The sequence below is a fragment of the Dipodomys merriami genome, unplaced genomic scaffold, assembly GCF_024711535.1.
Source record: "Dipodomys merriami isolate MVZ:Mamm:240054 unplaced genomic scaffold, mDipMer1.0.p SCAF_10, whole genome shotgun sequence".
In the NCBI taxonomy this organism is placed as follows: domain Eukaryota; kingdom Metazoa; phylum Chordata; class Mammalia; order Rodentia; family Heteromyidae; genus Dipodomys; species Dipodomys merriami.
The window spans coordinates 27,650,304-27,674,238 of NW_027202271.1; the positions used below are offsets into that span (position 1 = coordinate 27,650,304).

At 39.0% G+C, this 23,935-nt stretch overlaps 1 protein-coding gene across 15 annotated transcripts in view; it reads right to left on the minus strand.

Annotated features, from left to right (window-relative positions):
* The window catches only part of Grip1 (glutamate receptor interacting protein 1), a 620,737-nt gene that overhangs the window by 124,562 nt on the left and 472,240 nt on the right, over window positions 1-23,935 (minus strand). For all 15 annotated transcript variants that reach the window (XM_069988240.1, XM_069988259.1, XM_069988213.1 and 12 more), the window contains 2 exons: window positions 5,966-6,101; window positions 2,393-2,538 (listed from right to left, as the gene is read on the minus strand). In XM_069988240.1, the coding sequence (XP_069844341.1) occupies window positions 2,393-2,538; window positions 5,966-6,101 (282 nt within the window). The remainder of the gene's footprint in view (window positions 1-2,392; window positions 2,539-5,965; window positions 6,102-23,935) is intronic.

Consider the following 23,935-nt stretch of genomic DNA (forward strand, 5'->3'; position numbering starts at 1 on the left):
TAGTCATAGTAGTAGTTGTTGTTGTTTTTGTTGTATAATATTAAGGGTGAATAGTTTTAGTTATTTCCCAGGTATGTAACAATGTGTAAATGATTATGTGAGTAAATTCTCAGAAACATCCAATAGTGGCTCTAGCCATTTTTACAGGTGGGAAACTTAAGGCTCAGAGAACTTAAATAACATACTCGAGGCCACAAAACCAACAACACAGATTTCAAAGGTAGTATTTTGAATAATACCTTTCTGATCCCTGCCCCCCCAACCCCCGCAACAAGTCAGCTCTTGCCACATTCTTGTTTCAGCTGTAGAGTACTCCATCCTTCCATTTACTCAGGATAAAAACATTGGGGTGTTATACTACTTTTAAAATAGATCCAGAATCTTGATTGCTTTTCACCATCTCCACCACTATCACTCAGCTGCACTGTGACAGTAACCAGCTAACTTGTCTCCCAGTCTTTGCCTTTACTCCCTGCCCTGTAGTTCTTCCCAGCACAGCATCTAGAGAGAGCCTTTGAAACACAAGCCAGGTGATGTTTTTCTTCAGTTTCAAAGCATACTGTGGCTTTCTATTTCATTCAGAGTGTAACCTGAGGTGTTTCCAACCAGCAACCAGGATATGTGATACCTTAAGATAACTCTGACCTCATCTCCTAATTCTCTTTGTGGCCATTCCGCTTGAGCCACATGCCTTTCTGATTTGCCCCAAACAATCTCAGGTATATTCTTGCATTTTTGAATGTAGCATTGGCGGTTCCTTCTTCCTGGAACTCTCAACATATAGAAATTTACACAGTCACTCTCCCCATCAAGTTAGGACTAATGTCTTCTCAGTGACTAATCTTACCTATCCTGTTTAAAACTGTAGTGCCACCCTGCTCCTACACTTCCCGAGCCCTATCCTTCCTCTGATTTCTTTTTCCTATGGGTTTCATGACCTCAACTACATAATTCACTTATTATAGTTTTATTTTCCTGTCTTCCCCTGTTAGAATGCAAACTCATAGAATGCACCCCAGTTTCCTAAAATGTAGTGGTATCTGGAATACAGAAAATGCTAGTTAATTACTAGCCAAATGAATTATTACCACCTGTTTATAATCAGTCTGAGTGTTCATTAGGAGAGCCTTCTAGGATAGCTTAAGCAGAGAACTGGTGCTAGAAATGCATGGCTTAAAGGCAGGGCAGCAGCAGCATGTAACATAAGGCATACTTCACAAGAATAAATGCATGGACTTTGGAGTCAGGCACTCCCCATTTAAATATGTACTTTGCACCCTACCAATTTGGGAAAGCTGTTTAAGTCTCTATAAAATGACAAAAAGAATGGTAATGTGCATATCTTGTAGTAGTGGTTGGTCAATTATTTATCAAAACCTTTTTATTGGGCTAGCTACTGTTATTTCCCTATCAAATATCTGAGTCAGAATTAATATTATTTCTATTTGAAAGATGGAGAAATGAGCAGAAAGTTTAAGCAACTTCTTCAAAGGAACACAGCTGGTAAAAGGTGAAGCTGGGCTTGGAGCTTGGGTATATTTTGTGGTACTTGACTTCAGATTCATGGCCCTTAACTTGCTAGACAGAGATGATCTACCTCTTAATCGAATACCCTTACCCCCCAACTCTTTTTTATTTTATTTAAAAAAGTTATTGAATAGGGTGTTGTTGGTCTGAACCACCTATGTTGCTATTTGCATTTTTCACACAGGATATCAGCTATGTACCACCATGATGATATTTTTATTACTTGAGATCAGGTCTAGAACTTTTTGCTTTTGCTCAGGTTGGTGCTGAATCGCAATCCTTCTGAGTGCTGGGCGTGAGCCATCACACTGGACTAGTTCTGGACATTTGATGCTAAAGTTTGTCTTCGTTGACCCTTCTATGTGGTGAGAATTACATAAACCAGTGCAACATATTTAGTAAGTATTCTAAATGCATTGATGGCCGGTTATTACTATTATTATTACTTAACAATAATGTGATTGAAGATACCTTTACATTTTAGGTATAAATATCTATACAGAGTTAATGTAAAACTTGCTGGAATATGCTTTTCCTTAACCTAAGCACAAAGCTTTCACAGAACTTAATGCTCAAAAAATTTTAAATATAATCACAGTTTATTAAAATAGCTTAAGTAACCAAAATGATGCTCACAGATCACCTTACTGGATCAGGGTATGCCAGATGATTTCATTGTTACCTGTGATTTTTATGTTCTTCTTGAAGAGATTATTCAATTTTCAATTCACATAGCATTTAAGTATCGAAAATGCTGCTTTGCCATTGCTGTAACAAGACACTGATGGCAAAATGGAAAAAAAAAAAAGAATCCAATCGCTTGCGGAAGCATTGTGTAGTCTGCCACTGAGTTGTAATTACTTACAGACTGGTGGAAGTTCATACTCCACTTCAAGAACTACTCGTTCCCCAACATTCTTCAGCAAGCTTATGATCTCATCATGGCGGAATTTGGCCAGGTTGATCCCATTCACTGCTTTGATGTAATCGCCTACATCCAGCTGGTCACTTCTACAAAACAGACAACATTACTTCAGTGGACTCATCTTCTATAGTCCAGATCTGTTTTCCACTTTCTTCTCAACATAATAAGGAAGCCTAACAGGTGCATACAGCAAAGCTCCTGTCTCGTAGGATATGATCAGTCTAAGAGCATGGATGAGACTCTATAGGTCCTGTCTACTCGTGCTGCCTGCCTGTTACATTCTGCAAGTCCTGCTCTGGATGTACGATTACCTAGGGAATTTTCTTTTAACCTTTTTTAAAAAAATAATTGTTTTGTATATTTATTTTTGGCTCTTTTTCTTTTGAGACAAGATCTTACTACTTGGCTCAAGTTGGCCTCAAATTCATGATTTCATGATCATCCTGACTTAGCCCTCCTCCTCTTGCTGTACTTCTTTCTTTTAGAACACTATAAAACAAAATAAAGAGAAGCATGTTTTGTTGCTAGACCCTTAGATTGCTGATTCTCTAGGAATGGATGCAGATCCCAAATATTCTAAGATACTCCAGCCAGATCTTTCTCATTCCCTCTCATTTATGTTTCCTGCCATTTGGGCATTTTGGCTTTTACTGTTTTCACTCAAATTATCTTCAGAAGCCAGGGGAAGGGTCAAAAATCTTTGCTAGTTGTTCTTGTTTTTGTTGGTCGTGGAGCCTAAGTGCTGTCCCTCAACAGCCACAGCACCACTTCCGCCTGTGGTGCTGAAGAATGGAACCCAGGGCCTCATGCATGCAAAGCAAGCACTCTACCACTGAGCCACCTTCCCAGCCCCCATTCTTGTTTTTTTTTTTTAAATTTATTGTTATTATAGAGGTGATACACAGAGGGGTTACATTTACATGTATCAGTTAATAAGTACATTTCTTTTCCTACAGTGTGATCTGTTCCCTCATTCTTTCCCATTCCCATCTCCACCCATGAAGTGCATAATTCACTTTCATCAATGTCCATTGCAGTCCATTGCTGATTCTTTCACCCTTTTCCCTCAGATTCTGTGCCCTCCCTCACCCTCCCACAGATGTGCACGTGAATATATCATATATAAGAATGCAGAATCATCATAAAAAGGAAAAAATTATACATCTTTTGTTTCCATATCTTTGGATACGCATATTATTTTCTATATTTATGAAGAAGTGTTTGGGTATTGCAGCATTGTGAATCTCTCCTAAGACTATCCTCTTAGGTCTCACTGTATGTGAGTATCTACAATCCTGTGTAATTTGTCATGTCCCATTGCGTTTTAATCTAACTTCCGAATGTCAGAGAGAACATGTTCATCATTTGTCTCTCTGATCTTGGTTTACCTTGCTCAACATGATTTGTTCTAGTTCTATCCAATTCCATTTTGCTAATCATTCCTTACTACTTCCTTCATTGACTATTATTTGGAAGGATTGATTTTTAAAAAAAGGAATATTGGAAAGAAGAAATAGCATGGAATTACTGGGTTTCAGGACCTTCACACTCTCTTTACCATCACATCACAGTGCTGGCTGCCCTAGAACTTGTAGTCAATCTTGAGTTCTACATTAAGAGTTGGGAATGAGGGCTGGGAAGGTGGCTCAGTGGTAGAGCGCTTGCCTTGCATGCCTGAGGTCCTGGGTTAGATTCCCCAGCACCACACAAGCAAAAAGAAAAAAGCCGGAAGTGGCGCTATGGCTCAAATGGTAGAGTGCTAGCCTTGAGCTGAAGAGCTGAGGGACAGTGCCCAGGCCCAGAGTTCAGGCCCCACAACCGGACCCCCCCCAAAAAAAGAGTTGGGAGTGAGGGCAGTGATAGAAGTCAAAACTGTGTCACTGCAAATGACCTTCAATGACATTGCCTCCCTAATTAGAAATAGTAAATTAATTCATTTTATATAAATCCAGTTGCAATCAACCCCCCTAGAAGAGCCTCTCCCATCTGCCCAGCCTCCCCCTCATGAAGTTATTTCCAAATTGGCCAGACTGATTCTCAAAACCACCTACCTGCCTGAAAGCTTGGCCAGTATTCCTGGGTTCTGCTTTTTTTTTTTTCTGTATGTATTGCTATTTTGTTTTTACTTTTCTCATGTTTTTTATACCTTATCTTCTCTAATAGATTATAAGCCCCTTCAGTGCAAGGATTTTTGTCTTGTATCCATGTAGCTGGCACAGTAATACTTTTTTCCTTCTTCTGGTACTGAGGCTTGAACTGAGGGCTTAGGTGCTGTCCCTTAGTTTTTTTTGCTCATGACTGGCACTCTGCAGCTTGCACCACAGCTCCTCTGTTTACTTTTAATGATGGCACTAAAACAATCACAGATAGCATTTTTTTGCCTTGTTTGGGTTAGACATGAAGGAACTCAGAGATATAGGAAACCCTAATATCACGGATTGGCATGACGACTGGAAAATACAGGTAAACCGTAAACTCTGGGTATGGAAAGAAGTGTCCTCAAGGCCAAAGGAGACAGATTAAGGTGCTGAAGCTCATGTCACCTCTCTCTTCAAATCCTACCCACTTTGGATCAAAGAACAATCATCTGGCTTAAGCTAATCCTTTGTACAAACAAATTGATCATCCAAAGGAATTACTATTTCAAATGATTCTTTATAGGGTAAGAACTCTAAAATTTAACTTGGCCTTATGTGGACAAGAACACTCATGTCCAGGATTTAAGGAATGTTAATCTGGCTGGATCATTCCATCTCATCTTTCTGAGGTTAACCAATTATTATTATTTTTGTGGTGCTGGGATGGAACCCAAGGCCTTGCACATGCTAATCAAGTGCTTTACAAGGGAGACACCTTTGCCCCCAGTCCTTAGAATGATTCTATAAAGCAAGCTCATCCTTTTCCAGAAAGGAGGGCATTCCACCTTTGACTATAACTAGAGAAATCTGCAAATCATGAGAAGAGAGTAACAGCTCCTTCTCTAAGTCTCTGTCCTTCGGGAAACCTTCATTGTTTTCTTGGTGAAGAGGTAAGTGTCCCAGGTAGAAAGGTACATTTTTTTTTTTTTTTTTTGCCTTGGGAATACAAGAGTTGGGCCTCCCTCTCTGCCTGGGCTGCCATTTTTCATCTGTCGCGGTTTCCTCAGACATGCCATATGGGTCATCTGCTTCTCATTTACATGATCCCAGTGTCTCCTTCCTACTGCAACCCATCTGGTGTTCAGTGGAACAATTAGATCTCGATCGATATAAGCTTGTTAAAATGAAAATCTTCTGAGTGCCTGGTTGCGCCTGAGATGACACAGACCTCTCTACTGACTCTGGCGTAAGCCAGAATAGCCACAGGCAGGTCAGGTCTAGGGGGCAGCTTCTGAAATACACCTGCTGAGCTTCTGCTGGGCAGATGGCAGCTGTCATTTATTTATTCGTGACCTTTGCTGATAAAGCTTTCATTTTTAATTAATTACACCCTGGATTCCACTTTTCTGCATGTCCCCATGAGGCAGTTAGTTACCTGGCAGCGATTCCTCCTTGCCGCAGGTTAGACACTCTTGGCTTTCCATCTTTATCAATTCCTCCTGAGACGGTCAGACCCAGGGTGGTGCCTTCCTTCTTCATCAGTTCTACCACAGTGGAGCCTTTGAATTCCTCTGTAAAACAGAAGCATTTGCCTTATTAAAGAGAGTGGAACCATGGGGGTTTTGTATGTAGTGAGGAGCCTCCATTCCATTAACTCTATGTTTTGTTCTATGAGGAAAGAGCTCTGTGGGTCCTTTCACTGTAGATGACAGAGTGTCTCCTCATAAGACTATGCATGCAGATAATGCAGACGTTGCCTAAAATGTCTGGGGAGCACTGGGGACTTCACTCTAGGTTCATAATAAATAGTCTGAATTGTCTTAGGCACAAATGACAACATTCATTCTTGCTTTCTGCCATTCCTTGGGAATTTGCTTTAGTATATCTCTTTTTCTGATTCTGAATTGAGCAGCTGAAAGTTGTCAGGTGATGAAGAACATAATATTACATAATGCATACAGTGTAGTAGTAGACTCCACGTTCATGGTCCATTTCACCTTAGAAAGCCTACTGACAAGAGCAGTGAGCTTTACCAGAGCAAGAAAAAGTATTATTGATGTTTACTTGTATTTCGGAAACAACGTACAACGGCACAGTGTCAATCTCACTAGTTCTTTTTTGAGTATTTCACATATGGCAAGGCAGAGCTGGTTGGTCCTCAGAATTTATGGGTAACTGCTCTAAATCTCTCATTGTCTATTTATATTACCAAAGCTTAAAGTCTCACAGATCTTAAAGGAAAAATGTTATGCATCAAGTGGAAACTCAAATCTTTTTATTTTAGTTAAAGCAGAAGACAAGAAAATGATTTATTTGTTCGTTTTATTTACATACACATTGCCAGTCCTGGGGCATGAATTCAGAACCTTGGGTCTTGCTTCAGTTTTACTCTGAAGCCTGTCACTCTAACACTTGAGCCATACCTCCACTGCTGGCATTTTTTTCTAGTTAATGGGAGTTAAGAGTCTCTCAGATTTATCTTCCTGGTCTGGTCAATCCTCAGATCTAAGCCTACTGAGTAGCTAGAAGTGCAGGTCTGAGCAACTTGTGCTGGACTTAAGAAAACTTTAAGGATAATCTTCCCTTCAGAAACAAAAATGAGAAGAGCCAGTATATACCTATTCTGAGATTAATTATGAGAAACACTGTTTTAGACTTTTCCATGATGCTATCCCCATTTCCTCTATCCATATACTTTCTGGGTATGGATTGGAAAATAGTTCTTCAACTTCTCCTGAATCAAGTTCTGATTTTCAGGGTTTATAAGCTTTTGGAACATCCACAACACTTATATTAAAATGCATGAACAGACATATTTTCAAACCCAAGTGTAAAAAAAAAAGTAATTTGCACACCTTTGCCCTTTCCTTACACTAACAGTTAATTATATTTTTGAAACACTCAATGTTTATCATAAAGATTTCTAACTTGTTGTTGCTGGTATGTTATCCCACCAGGCAATGGGAAAATTAAATCATGTAAAGGATAGAAATAATCTCTCATCTGATGTAGTGAGAGGAACAGACTACTTGGGAAAAGGAAACAAGGAGTGGAGTATAGCTCAAGTGGAGAGAGTGTCAATCTTGAGAAAAGAAGCCAAGCTAGAGCCTAAAGACCTAAATTCAAGGCCCAGGACTGGAGCACACTTGTGCTTGCACACATGTGTGCACATGCACACACACACACACACACACACACAGAGGAAGTAAGAAGCATCAGGTCACTAACTTCCTCAGTGACAAAGGGAAAGTCATTCCAGGCAGAGCTGGGAGGATGTTTCATTCATTCTTACCAAGGACTCTGCACAGAAGAGCTCTTCCTGTTCTTTGATAGAAGTCAAAGGAGAGGCTATGTATGATGTTGGCTACATCCATTGCTTCATCTATTACAGTCCTATTAAAGATGGAAATTCAAAAACCAAATTCTTTTTTTGTGTGTGTGCTGATCCTGTAGCTTGAACTCTGGGCCTGGGCCCTGTCCTTTAGTTTTTCATTCAAGGCGGGTGCTCTACCATGTAAGCCACATCCCCACTTCTAGAGTTTTGGTGGTTAATTGGAGATCAGAACCCCAAGGACTTTGCTGCCTGGGCTGGCTTTGACCCATAATCCTTAGAACTCAGGTTCTGGAGTAGCTATGGGTATAGGGCATGACTATAGGTGCCCAGCTTAAGAATCAGAATTCTTATTGAAGTCATAAAGTACCAGTTCTTTTAAATCAGTTGCAAGAAGCATTTGTAATCTAGCCCACCATGATATATATTTCACCCATGCCCCTTAAAAAGCAAACAAAATAACTTGTCACATATATTATAGAAACTAGAAATGATGTACATGGGAATAGCAGATGCCTGGTCCTTTGTTAAGGACTTAACCTTTGCTAAGGCATTATCTTGTGGTTGAATGCAAAGTATAAATTTATTATAAAATTGAAATTAGCAGTTAAAATAACCAAGATGAAAAAAATAATGAAGATGAAGTAGTAGATTGCAACTATTTATCCCAAAAAGCTGTAAGGTGTCTCTTAACTGTACATCCATTGATTTGGCTACATTAAAAAAAATTACTTCATTGTTATAATAGAGGTGATATACAAAAGGATTACATTTACATGAGTCAGGTAATAAGTCTATTTCCTTTTGTACAGTGGTATCTCTTCCCTCATTCTCTTCCAGTCCCTCCTTCCCAGCTCCACCCGCAAGTTGTATAGTTCACTTTCATCTACATCCAGTGTGCTCCACTGCTGTACTTTTTCACCCTTATTCCTCCTGTTCTGTGCCCTCCCCTCCTTCCCATCACCCTCTTGGAGATGTACTTGTGAATACATTGTGTATAAGGTAAAGAATACAGAATCATCAGAAAAAGAAAAAATGGAAGCCTTTTGTTTCAATGTCTTAGGAGTTTGTTTCTGTATATACATAATTTTATATAAATACAAAGAAGCGCTTAGGCACTGCACCTTTGCAATTGTCTCCGAAGGTTATCCTCTTTTGGTCTCACTGTATGTATCTAGAATCCTGTGTAAATTGTCATATCCCAGTTGTTTTAGATCTAACTTCCCCATATCAGAGAGAACATGCACGGTTTGTCTCTCTGATTTTGGCTTACCTCACTTAACATGATTTGTTCTAGTTCCATCCATTTCCCTGCAAATGACATTATTTTATTCTTTCTAATGGCTGTGCAAATTTTCATTGTATATTTTTTGGATCCATTCATCTGTTGTGTGTATTTGGCTACTTTTGAAACTAGCAATAGTCAATTATCCCCTGATTTAAAATATTTGAAATCTTTTCCTAAGTGCTAGTTTTAATTGTGAGGATGAAAGAAAATATTTATGCTTCTATTAATTAGGTAATTTGTGTCTTTATTGATTCAGTGAGTTATTGAATACCTACTTCAAGCCCATCAATGAAGCACAGAGATAGAACATGTTAAGGCCATTATCTACAGGATGCCCACAGCCCAATAACAAAGGCAAAGTCACAGACACTGTGCAGTGTGACTCGTGAGGAAAGCAGACAGAGGAGACCATTTGGGAAACAGGTAAATCAAAGGCCTGAGCTTCCATTTGCAACATCTATTTCACAACTTTGCCTTCCAACCAATCTTGTATACTTATTGATTAGGGCTAGCCGCGCAGTGCAGACCAAAGAAGGAATATAAATTAGGCAAAGCTCAGGAGTAAAGAGAGAATATTGTTGCAAGAAAATGTGCTGAATCACAGGAATGTTAGCTGCTAATAAAGTAACTTCATTCCCCAAGGAATGACTAAATCTGTTGGGGGTGTTTCCAAAGGATGCAGGAGAGAAGAAGAGGTCTGGGAGAGGGAGGAACCTGCTTTGAGTATTTGCTTTCTGCAAACCTACAGGCTGTACAAGTCATCCATCACTTTATGTCTTTTTTGGTGTTTAATGTTTGCATAACGATCTCATGGCAAAGAGAAATGAAGACAGATGCATTCATTTGCATGAGTTCACTTATATATCAAGACTGACGAAACAAACTCTTCAGTAATATGGGAAACTTGGGCAAGTCCGTCTGTACTGACAGCTTCTCTCTTTGGTGATTTAAATTGCAAATATCTCTCCCTAAACAAAAAGGACTCCTGGCAAACATGACATGCTGTCCCACTTAGCAAACAGCAGATGATACCCAACTAGCAAAGAATAAGATGGTTCTATGTTTGACGTATTCCTTCATCATGATAGTTAATTATCTTAGGAAATAAATTGCAGGTTTACATCTGTACCACTAACCATCATGGATCTCACTGGGATTTCATTGTTTGCAGTTTTTTCTTGGGGCATGAAATTCAATCTTTTAAGTTATTCAACTCCTGAAGGTGTTAAGAAAAGTAAGATTGAAGCTTGTTGAAGGCAAAAGAATTATATGAAATTCTTACAAACAATAATAAAATTTGGTTGTGTAGATTTTTATAAAATGTATATAGATCTACTTGTGTATATAAAATACAAATTCTATATAACATAAAAATAAAATTATATATATATATATATACATATATATATATATATGTATTCCTGATAGCCAAACAACAGTCAGTTAAAAGTCATTGTAGAAAGCAAGGATACCTCTTCAATTGGAAGATCAGAAGTGGAGCTGTGTGGTTGAAAGTGCAGGGAGTTTTCTTTTCAGCAAAAAAGCCAAGTGAGAATGCAAGGCCTGAGTTCAAGCTCTACTACCAGCACCCTCCCCCAAATTATTGTGCAAGATCTATAGTAAGAAAAAGAACTTCTGAGGGATATAAAACCAAAATAAATGTAAAGACATCCAATTCAGCCATTCAATATAAATGGAATGCTTACTCTGTGCCAAGCAGTGTTTTAAGGACTGGAGATGTAACACGGAGAAGCAGTTGACATCTCTGTCATCCAGAAATTAATATTCTAGTAGATTGTATGATCTAACCTAAAAATGTGTCTATTTTCCTTAAATTTGTCTCCAAGTATATCATCAAAAAGTGCCACCCCTGCTTTCACTATATTTGATGTCAGTATAACTTGTGGAGGAGATGGGGAAAAACCAGCTGTTTAAGGATACATGGTGGACCTGTTGCAACAATGAGAAGTACAAGTTGTCATGTCCAAAACGAGCTTTACAACGTCGGTGCGGGGGGGGGGGGGGGGGAAGGGGAGGGAAGGAGAAGGATTGGGATTGGGGGGTAGGGGGGAGGCTGGAAAGGGATGTGAAGGGTAAACAAAGGAGGAGGCTGAAATGCTTGGTAAGAAATGTATGCATTATCCTGCCCATGTAATTGTAACTCCTCTGTACAGCATGTTCACAAAAAAAATTAAATTAAATTAAAAAAAAAGTGCCAATACAATATGTTTTGGCCTAAGATATATATTACATTATTACAAAAGTGAAACATGCGTCCTTGCAAAGATCTTGTGAGAAAGTGTGCTGTCCAGGTATATTAGTTTGTCCTTTGAAATTGCTGTGAAACAGTAGAGAGCCTGCCATGAAGACTCCTGCAAAGAGGAAAGAGAATTGTGACTGGATGTCCTACTGCTAGTCATGTCCTCCTGAGAGACCATGAAAAAGCCTTCAATGTTTGCTTCTCAGTCTAGATCTGCTTGGACATATGAAAAAAACAACCAGAAACAAATCAACTAACAAAGACACAAACAAGAAGTCATGCATATAGGGCTTTCTGACCCCTTATCAGATAGTCTTGTTTTATGACACTGCTTTACATAAGGTACAGTACAATAATCTTTTTTTTGTGGGGGGGAGGGTCCGGTCATGGGGCCTAAACTCTGGGCCTGGGCACGGTCCCTCAGCTCTTCAGCTCAAGGCTAGCACTCTACCACTTGAGCCACAGCGCCACTTCTGGCTTTTTTCTTTTTGCTTATGTGGTGCTGAGGAATTGAACCCAGGGCCTCAGGCATGCAAGGCAAGCACTCTACCACTAAGCCACCTTGCCAGCCCCCAGTACAATAATCTTATTCCTCCCATCCCCTGTGAAACCCTTGGTATCTGGACATTCCTACTTCATTGCTTTTTAAGTATGAGGTTCACACCAGAAAAAGTTATCCTTAATTTTTGGCAGGTATTGACATTCAGGAACTGAAAATGAAGACAGGGTTATAATTATAACAAATGTTTCTAGAAGAGGGGAGAGGGATGGAAATGGTGCTATCACAACTAAGTTTAAAAAAAACACATGATAACAGTAAACAAGGGGCCATCAAGATGAGACAGGGCTCTAAATGGCTCCTTAAAGGACTTGTCCCAAGCCTCAGCTAGACTTAAAGGCAGAAGAATAAAACATGCTAGATGATTATTTGGATTCTGTGAAGTGCAAGTTCTTGTAGTTCCCCAGTTCCGGCTGCTTGCTATAATCCATTAGTGAGCTTCTGAAATGCTGATGTCTAGGCCCATCCTAGACTAACTAATCAGAATGCTTCTTGATAAGGTTTTCATCTTAAACTTTTAAATATAGTTTTAGTTTTGAGATAAGTGTAGGTATATATGCCATGGTAAGAAATAACATGGAAATCCTTTTATCCTTTACAATGGTAATGTTTTGCCAAACTAATAAAATATTCTAGCCAGATTATAAATCAATCACATTATCCATTTCTTGCCTGGCAACCTCCAAATTATTCTGCACGTAATGCTATCATTTCAAATCTGTCCAATAAATGAAATGATACAATGTGAAACCTTGGGAGTTAACTTTACAGATTCAACATCAATCTTTAGTAATTCATCCAGGTTGCTGTTTTACTTGTAGCAACAGCTTATTCCTTTTGATGGCTAAGCATTATTCCATGATATAGATACACTAGAGTTTATTTAGCCATTTTCTTGTTGAAGGACATTTTGGTTGTTTCTAGATTTTAGTTATTATGAAAGGCTGCTATAAATATTCATGTGCACATTTTGTATGAACATAAATATTCATTTATCTGAGATAAATGCCCAGGAGTACAATTTGTGAGTAGTTGCAGATTTAGTTTTCTGGTAAACGAATAAAGTGCATTCCAGAGTACATATTCTATTTTCCATTCTGACTAGTAGTATATAAGTCATTCATTTTTCTGTATACTAAAGCATACTTAGTACTGTCACTTTCTAAGTTTAGTACTTCTGTACAGTTTTTTTTTTGTTAATTTGAGCCATTTTCCTAAAGGGAAATATGAGTAGTTTTTGGTGTGTACTTATTTTCCATCAGTGTATCTCTTCCAGTCTCTCACCCCAGGCTCTTGCTTCTGCATGTCTGACCTTTCCCACATTCTATCTTAGGGCTACACCATTAGTATTTAACTATGTACACATGACTGGTATTTGATGCATGAACAGATCAATGGCAAAGAGGCTGTGAAGGAACCAGAGATTGGAGCATATTGGATTCTAGAGAAGTGCTTAGAAATGGGTTTCAGAGAAGTGCTAGCTTGTTTTAGTGTGAAGTGCTCATTTTGGTAATGGCCATCAGAAGTGTTGAAGAGAAAGGCATCTACATAGAGATTCATCATTTATGCTTTTCTGTTTTGTGTGTCTGTACAGTATTCTTAAGGGTCTAGGCCCCATGTTGTGCCTGGGCACTTCAAATTTCATGGTGAAGTCATGGGAACACCATGTGATATTTTATCTTTTTGAAGGAAACACAGCCATATTGACTGTGGGATACAGCAGTACCTAGTTAAGGTACTGCTGAAGGAAGTTCAGTTCAATATTTGATCATACCACATTACTTTTGTTGATATCACATCTTCCAAAGCTGAGTTTTGAGTTTTTGCTATGACAACTCCCCCCCCCCAAAAGATTCCATGTGAAAATCAATGTGGGACAGAAAATTAGGTTGTCAATGTCTCATTTGATTGGAGAATTTGATAAGTTGTGCAAAATCCAACAAGCATACAGATATCTTTACTAAGCTCTTGGGTTTCTTTTTTTTATTGTGAAAATACTATACAGAGGAGTTACAATTACATGGGCAAGATAATGAGTACATTTCTTATCAAGCATTGTAGCCTCCTCCTTTGTTTCCCTTTCCCATCCCTTCCCATCTTCCCCCCCCCCCCTTGGGTTTCTTTTTAAGGAGAAAAATAAACATTGTGTTCTTTCCACTCATACTTTTTTCAACTGGTTAATAAGTTGTGAGGATAATATATGCACTAAGTAATTTTGATCTAACTATACCATAAATTGGACTACTGGTATTTCATTTGGCCTAGCTGTAGTAAGAAAAAACTTACTGAGAAATGAAAGGTTCTATAAACACAGAAAATCTGGAGACTCCTGTCTACATTCGGTGGGTAGTTCTTACAAACCATTAGTGAGCTACAGTGTTCATATCTCAAAGGCAAGATCTCACAGCCACATCTAACTTCAAAGGAATCTGTGGACTGGAGTCTAGACAAGTACCCAGGAAATAATATTGTACAGAGTTGGAGTACAGAGAGATGACTGCCATGTACAGGTAACAGAGATGACATAGATTCCAGGTACCCTAATGAAAGACTCTCCCAGATGCAAGGAGAAAGGAAGAAGATAGTGAAGAAAACCTCAGACTTTCTGATATTTTTTGGTTGGAGGTTACTGGTCTAACCCTGAGAGAGGGAATCTGGAAAACAAAGGAGACAGGCATGGGATAGAATGTCATCCAAGAGAAACAGAGATTTAAATACTGGGGAATATTTAGTCCTATACAGTTTTTGTCACACCTCAAAGTGGCTTATAAAGTCCTTACTTCAAAGCAACAGCAGAAAAAAGAGAAAGTGTAATTAAAAACAGTATCATCGGTCCGGAGGAAGATGGTGGAGGAGAAGCTGGAAACAAGTTCTCACATAGAAAGCAGTTTTAGTGTTCCAGTGAACAGTCCTAGGCTAAAGAATCACACCAAATGTGCCATCATTGGACAGAAAGTTTGGCCAGAGAGGGAAAATCCAGGCAGCTTGGTCAAGGAGACAGATCTGAGCACTTGCTGGTAGCCATGGCAGCAGTGGCAGCTGCCACAGCCAACATATCAACAGAGAGAGTCCAGGACAAAGGAGACAGATGTGGTGTGCAAGCCAATTCTACTTATCACCAGCAAGAATTGACAAGGAGCAGAAATCTTTATCCTGCTGATCACAGACCAGGGACGGCCCAGAAACCAAGAGTCTGGTGTGAGTAGGCCCAAGACATCCTCATTCCTTTTCACAGAGCAGCAGCAGGAAGGTAGCCCCTCCCCCGCCACCAAAGAAGATCTCCATCTTTGATACTGACAAAGGCCCAGCTGGAGTAGCTAGCTCCAACTCAGGCTTTGGAAGAAAACAATAGGAGCCATTCAGCATGTCTCAGGAACCAGACCTGACCTGCCGACTCACCTCCACCCAGGGGAAAGTTACCCGCCCAGGCAGAGGAACTTCTGCCCCAGAGGAGTGACTTTTTTCACTGGGTAAATGCAGCCAGAAGCTGCCCCTCCCCACTGTAGCCTAGACAGCAGGAGGGGTAAAAGACAAACAATTGAAACTCAGTAAACATAAACCCTGAGAATGGCTCCAGGCTGGGCTCTGTGAGTGTCTCAGGAGCTAGCCCCTCAGGGAAAAGCTACTGATTGCTGATAGGCCTCAACCCTACCCAATCCTACTCAACCTAGCCTCATCACAACAACTCCAAGCTAGAGGAAACAACCATCTCCCTTTTTTGTGATACTCAAAGCAGATCTCCCTCCCACTGAACTAGCCTAGGAGGAGGATCACAAAGTCCTGGGTAAGGCAGAACTTATCTCTGCCTGCTCAAACAAACTGACATAAGAAACCAGTCAAGACACAGGAAAACCAAACACCACAATCAGACCAGAGACTCCACCAAGAGACTAGTTATGGACACAGGGGAGATACAATATCTTCACACCAGCCTCCCCCCGAAAAAAAAATCAAAGAACTCTTTTTTCTACCTAATTTTTTTTAATTAAAAAAATTCTATTTTTTCTTTCATAATCTTTATTTTAGGTGTGTGTGTATGTGTGTGTGTGTGTGTGTGTGTGTGTGTTCTTTTTTTTAATCTCTTTTCACCTTCTGGTCCTTGTTTTTGTGTGTGTGTGTGTGTGTGTGTGTGTGTGTGTGTGTGTGTGTGACTTAATCGCTATTCTGCTCATCCCCAGATATATACCCATCATCCATTATTAGACCTTATCCCTCATTGTGTACACACTTAATTCAGAAATGTATTACTCAATTCACAACCTCTTAGGCTTAACTTCTTTTTTTTTTTGGTCAGTCGTGGGCCTGAACTTTGAGTCTAGGCACTGTCCCTCAGCTTTTCAGCTCAAGGCTAGAGTCTACCACTTGAGCCACAACGCCACTTCCGGCTTTTTCTGCTTATGTAGTGCTGAGGAATCGAACCCAGGGCCTCACGCATGCAAGGCAAGCACTCTACCACTGAGCCACCTTCCCAGCCCCTACTTCTTAAATAGTAGTATTTCTTTATACCTACATAATTTTTAAGTATTCCATTTTTAAATTTTTTTAGCTTTTAATTTTTCCTTTTTATCTCTCTCCTCCTCTCATCCTATCCTTTTCTTCTCTCAATATCATTTCTTTATGCTTACATAATTTTTAAGTGTTTCATTTTTTAAATTTAAATTTTTGTTTTTTAATTTTTTTTTAATCTCTCTCCTTTCATTCTGTCCCTCCTATCCATTTCCCTCTCTGAGATTAGGACATGGTTAAATTCACTCTTTCCTTTTACCTCTCCATATCCCTCTAATCCTGTTTTTCCCAATTCTCTCTAAACCTATTAATTTCTGGTCTGCTGAATCCCTCTTTGATATTCTTAGCCCATTAAACCATAGTTATTTGATGTTGAATAGATTGTATCTGTTGAACTAGATTGTATCTGCAGCCATTTTGACTGTGCAACTACAGGACTCTGGTTAATAAGTGCTTTAAAATAGTGTTCTAGCACAAAAATGGTGTTACTATCATACCAAATGGGCAGAACAAGCTGGAGAGTCCGGTTATTTCAACTCCCACTCATGATAATCAGGTGACGGAACAGTTAATGAATAATCCAGAGGAGAGTTCCCAAAAAGCTCTACAAACACTACCAGTAAACATGGTGAATGAAAAGATTGAAACCTTCAAAGGACTCAGTGTGAGTGTGATAGGGAGTGACACAAGGCTAACCAAAGATTAATACAGGAACTTCAAGAGCAGGATGAGGCTAACCAAAAATCTTGTGAGCATGAGGAAGCTAATCAAAGATTAATACAGGAATTGCATGAGCAGGCTGAGAACAGTCAAAAAGAAATACAGGAATTGCCTGAGCATGAGGAAGCTAATCAAAGAGTAATACAGGAATTGAGTGAACGGGATGAGGATAGACAAAGATCAGTAGAGGCATTCATGGAATCCATAAACACACAGCTGAGGGAATCCAGGGAGACCACAAAGGGAATGATGAATAGTGCCCATCAAAAGGAAAGGGAGTCCAAGGAAACCATAACCAATCAACTAAGTGATTTGAGGATAAACACTGAACACCAAATTAAAGAAATAAAGAGGTTCATACAAGATCTAAAACAAAGCTCCAACAAAGAATTTGAAGCCATCAAAGCCGACCAATTAGAAGGAAATAAAAAAAACAAAGTAGAAAGTCTTGACAGTAAGTTAGACCATGCAGAAGATCAAATCTCTGGGATTAAAGACAGCCTAGATATTATAGAGAAAGAACATACAAATATCCAAGACAAATACAAGAAATATGAGGATATTGGTGTAGAGGAGCACCTAGAGAGAAGTTAATGGTCTAGGAAATTTATTTAACAGGATCCTAGCAGAGAACTTCCCAAACATGCAAAATGATAGGCCTGTTCTGATTCAAGAAGCTTTTAGAATCCCAAATAGACCAGACCAGAACAGGACATCCCACCATCACATTATAATCCTCATAGGATCAATTCAGACCAAGGAAAGGATTCTTAAAGCTGTCCAGGAGAAAAGATCAATCACCTATAAAGGGAAACCAATTAGAGTAACCTCAGATTACTCAGCAGAGACAATGAAAGCAAGAAGAGCCTAGAATGATGTATGTCACGCCCTAAAGACAAACAACTATCAACTGTACCCAGCTAACCTCTCCTTCATAAAAAAAAAGGTCAAATAAAAACCTTCCATAGCAATATATCTCCACCAAACCAGCCCTACAAAAGGTACTAAAAGATGTCCTACACATAGAAAACCAACAAGAACAAGGCCAAGAAGGCACCCGAACTGAGTATACAAATCCATAGGAAGAACCCAGTTGTCACAGACCCCAAGAAGGTGGATAACATAGTAGGAACTACCAAATACCTCTCAGTCCTAACTGTCAACATTAATGGACTTAACTCTCCAAATTAGCAACAAAGACTGTCTAGATTGATTAAAAAGCAAGATCCTTCTATCTGATGCCTTCAAGAGTCACACCTTGCCAGTAAAAACAAACATCTTTTGAAAGTGAAAGGCTGGAATAAAAGCTATTAAGCAAACAACCCCCATAAACAGGCAGGAGTTGCAATCCTAATATCAGATAAAATAGACTTCAAATTAAAATTAGTGAGAAGAGATAAGGAAGGTTGCTACATACTAATTAAGGGATCTCTCCTTCAGGAAGATATTACAATTCTAATTATATATTCACCAAATAACAGAGCACCCAAATTTATCCAAGAAATACTACTTTCCCTCAAATCTCACATAGATCAAGAGACATTAATTGTTGAGAACTTTAATAAACCACTATTCCCACTAGATAGATTAACTTGACAAAAACTCAACAGAGAAATTGCAGATGGAAACACCTGCATAGATCAACTAGATTTAACAGACATCTACCAAATATTTCCCCGAGCAGCATCAGAATACATGTTTTTCTCAGCAGGACATGGAACATTTTCCAAAATAGACCACATTTTATGTCACAAAGCAAACTTGTCCAAATTCATAAGCACTGAAGTTATGCCCTGCCTTCTCCACAAGGGAGTAAAATTAGAACTCAACACCAAAAGCCACCAAAGAAAGTCCTGTAACACATGGAGGCTGAACAACACACTGTTGAATCACCAGTGGGGCATGGAAGAGATTAGAAATGAAATTCAAATGTTCATGATATTCAACAAAAATGAGTACACAAATTACCAGCTCATCTGGGACACAGCAAAGGCAGTACTCAGAGGCAAGTTTATAGCTCTGAGTTCCTACATCAACAAATTGGAGAGATCTGAAACCAACAATTTAATGAGGCATATGAGAGCCTCCTTGAAAAAGAGCAGCCCCAAAAGGTAAACCCCAATCCAGTAGATGGAAAGAAATAATTAAAATTAAATCAGAATTAAATGAATTAGAATCTAAAAACACCATAGAAAGAATCAACAAAACAAAGAGTTGGGTTCTTTGAAAAAATTAACAAAATTGACAGACCCTTAGCAAATCTTATCAGAAAAAGAAGAGAACACACCCAAATAAATAAACTGAGAGATGAGAATGGAAACATCACCACAGAAACAACCAAGATTCAGAACATTATAAGGGAATACTTCTCAAAACTTTATGCTAATAAGTTTGAGAACTTGGCAGAAATGGACCTTTTCCTACCAAATTTCGACATGCTGAAACTAAACCAAGATGAGTTAAACCATCTTAACAGGCCCATATCAAGCATTGAAATAGAAACAGCAATGAGACCTCCCATCTAAGAAAAGCCCAGGACCAGATGGTTTTACAGTGCAATTCTACAAGGCCTTCAAAGCAGAGCTCAACTCTTCAATGAAATTGAAAGAGAAAGTTCACTACCGAACTCATTCTATGAAGCCATAATAACCCTCATCCCAAAACCAGGCAGGGACTCATCAAAGCAAGTGAACTATAGACCCATTTCTGTGATGAACATTGATACAAAACTTCTTAATAGGGGCTGGGAAGGTGACTCAGTGGTAGAGTGCTTGCCTTGTATGCCTGAGGCCCTGGGTTCGATTCCTCAGGGCCATATAAGCAAAATGAAAAAAGCTGGAAGTGGCGCTGTGGCTCAAGTGGTAGAGTGCTAGCCTTGAGCTGAAGAGCTGAAGGACAGTGCCCAGGCCCCACGACCGGACCCAAAACAACAACAACAACAACAACAACAACAACAACAAAACAATCAAAAAAAACTTCTTAACAAAATTTTTGCCAATCAACTTCAACAATTCATCCCAAAAAATCATACACCATGATCAAACAGGATTCATTTCAGGCAAGCAAAGCTGGTTCAATATACGCAAATCAATTAATACAATTCATCATATGGACAAGAGCAAGGATAAGAACCTCATGGTTATCTCAATAGATGCAGAAAAAGCATTTGACAAGATTCAAAACCCCTTTATGATGAAGGCTCTGGAAATATTAGGAATCCATGGAACATTTCTCAATACAATAATGGTGGTATATGACAAACTAACAGCCAGCATTATGTTTAATGGTAAAAAACTAAAGCCATTTCCTCTAAACTCAGGAATGAGACTCTCTCCACTTCTCTTCAATCTAGTATTAGAATGCCTAGCTACAGCAATAAGACAAGATGCAAACATAAAGGGGACTCAAATAGGGAAAGATGAAGTAAACTCTCCCTCTTCCCAGATGACATGATCCTATATTTAAAGAACCCCATGGACTCCACTCCCAAATTACTCGAGCTGATTCAAAACTTCGGCAAAGTATCAGGGTATAAAATTAACCCTCAACAATCAATGGCTTTTCTGTATGCCAACAATGAGAAGAGCACGGCTAATATCAGGAAAGCAACTCCTTTTTTAATAGCCCCACCCCCCCAAAAAAAACCTAGGAAGTATTTTAACTAAAGAAGTGAAAGACCCCCGACAATGAAAACTTTAAAAATCTGAAAAAAAAATCAAAACAGAACTTAGAAAGTGGCAAAACCTCCCAGGCAATACTTCCCAAGGCTATCTCCAAATTCAATGAGATGCCTATCAATATTCCAACCTCATTCTTCAATGAATAGAAGAGGCAATCCAAATATTCATATGAAACCATAAAAGACCCTGCATAGCAAAATACGATCCTTAACAGTGCTGGAGGAATATCAATACCAAATTTCAAACTCTACTATAAAGCCATAGTAATCAAAACAGCTTGGTACTGGCACAAGAAAAGACCTCAGGACCAATGGAATAGAATTGAAAACCCAGAAATGAACCCACAGACCTATAGCCATCTAATCTTCGATAAGGGAGCTAAAAAATAGAATGGAAGAAAGACAGTCTCTTCAGTAAATGGTGCTGGCAAAACTGGTTAATCACCTGTAGAAAACTAAAGCTAGATCCTTATATATCCTGCACCCTGCACCAGAATCAGCTCCAAATGGATCAAAGACCTCAGAGTCAAAGCAGACACCCTGAAAACTTTACAGGACAGAATAGGAGAAAACCTAGGTTTCCTTGGAACAAGCCAAAATTTTCTTAATAGAGACCCCAAAACACAACTAATCAAAGAAAGGTGGGACAAATGGGATTGCATGAAGTTGCAGAGCTTCTGCATGGCAAAGGACATAGCTAGCAAGATCAATAGAAAGCCCACAGATTGGGAGAAGATCTTCACTAGCCATACAATGGACAAGGGTCTCATATCTAAAATATACCTGGAACTCAAAAAATTAAATCCCCCAACAACAAATCCTCAAAGAAACAACTGCCCAATAAATAAGTGGGCTAGAGTCTTAAAGAGAAACTTCTCTGAAGAGGAAATAAGAATGGCCAATAGACACATGAAAAAATGTTCAACCTCTCTAGCCATAAAAGAAATGCAAATTAAAACAACACTGAGATTCCACCTCACCCCAGTTAGAATGGCTATAATCAAGAATTTTAATAACAACAGATGCTGGAGGGGATGTGGCCAAAAGGGAACCCTACTGCATTGTTGGTGGGAATGTAAACTTGTTCAACCACTTTGGAAAGTAGTATGGAGGTTCCTCAAAAGACTCCACATAGAGCTCCCAGCAATCCTACTTTTGGGCATTTACCCAAATGTTCATAAACAAGACCATACTAAAGCTACCAGCACAACTATGTTTACTGAAGCATTATTTACCATAGCTAAGATATGGAACCAACCCAGATGCCCCTCAGTAAATGAATTGATCAAGAAAATGTGGTATATATACACAATGGAATTCTATGCCTCCATCAGAAAGTATGGTATTACCCCATTTGTTAGGAAATGGAAAGACTTGGAAAAAAATTACATTAAGTGAAGTAAGCCAGGCCCAAAGAAATATAGGTCCCATGGTTTCCCTTATTTGCAATAACTAGTATATGTCTGGGATAAGTAGAAAAGGTTAAAAGCTATGTACATAGGACCAGATAAAATGAAGTTAAGGGAAATGAACCCAATATAGGGATACAAGTGGTTTTTTTTTCTTTCTTGCTATAGTTTCTAACATATTCATAAGTTACCATGTGATTTTTTTGTTGCTTTGTATGTTCCTCCCCCATGGTATAACCCCTGTTTTCACTGTATTTGATGTCGGTAGAATTTGGGGAGAGGAAGGGGAAAATAATGTTTAACTAGGGGTACAGGTTGACCCATTGTAACAATAAGATGTACAAGACACTATGTTGAAAAACAAACTTTACAATTTGGGTGGGGGAATGTGGTTGTGGAGGTGGGAGGGAAGGGATGGTAGGGGAAAAACAAAGGAGGAGGCAATGAAGCTGGACAGGAAATGTACTCATTACCTTGCTCATGTAACTGTCACCCCTCTGTACAGAATTTTCACAATAAAAAACTTATTAAAAACAATATTATCAAAAGGAAAAGTTTATTAAAAGAACACCAGAATCACTTTGCCCAAAATAGATGCTGGTGAAGCTCTTTACTTGGTGAAGTTCAATCAAATATATAGATGTCTGAAAATACCTCCCTGTCTGAAACAGACTTGCTATTGATGAAAACACCCCCAGAAATCACCTATTATTGTGAAATGCTGTTGTCAGAAGTAGTCTTTTGCTTCCTGTTGTGTCTCCAGTGTGGAGAGCCGTGCCTGGAAGAAGATTGGATGCGCCCCGGTAACTCCCAACAGAGGGCACTGTGAGTGGGCTTGAGCCCTGGCTGCGTGGTGCCATAACAAAATGATAAAGGAAGAGACCTTAAAAAGGAGCAGACAGTTATTTCTCTAAGCTTACTGGGCTGGTTTTTTTTTTTTTTTTTTTACTCTCCCTTAATAAGGGGGGATTGGGGCTCACAGCCAAATGCTATAGATGTATCTGTGCACTACTTTTGGAAAGACTATTATGTCATGTTACAGTTTTATCTGTATATTACTTTTAGTGGTGCCAGTAGGAAGTTTATCCCTCTCAGGAAATAAACAGATGCTTTTTCCAATACTCATTTCAAGCTCCTCCTAACATGCCTAGTTCAGCAAAGCTGCAGGGATCAAAGCTGGGCTTCTGTGATAAATGGCCACATTTTCAAACTCCGTTCTTGCCACTGCTTAGCAGGGAATGGTCTTTTGGCACTTTCTACTGCTGTGTAGTGACATGAAGAATGTGCGAGAAGTTTTCTCATCCCCTGGGAGTTGAAACATAAATTTGGTTAGTGGCAGGGATGTACAGCATATAAGATTATCTAGCACAAATATTCATATGAAATAAAATTATGATATGTATTTATCTATCTTGTGCAGTGATAGGAAGGCTGGGTTAATATCCCTATATGTGTTTTCTTGGAGTACCTTGAAAGAAAGAGAAAATACAAATATGTAGTAACAAGTATAATAATATGTGATTTCTGAAAGTCTATGACACTTAGATCAGCTTGTTTTAAACACACAGATATGGATATTAACACAGATATGGATATAAGGCTAAAAAATCACTTCTCCTAAAATATGGCAGTTAGAATTCCTCCAGTTTTTTA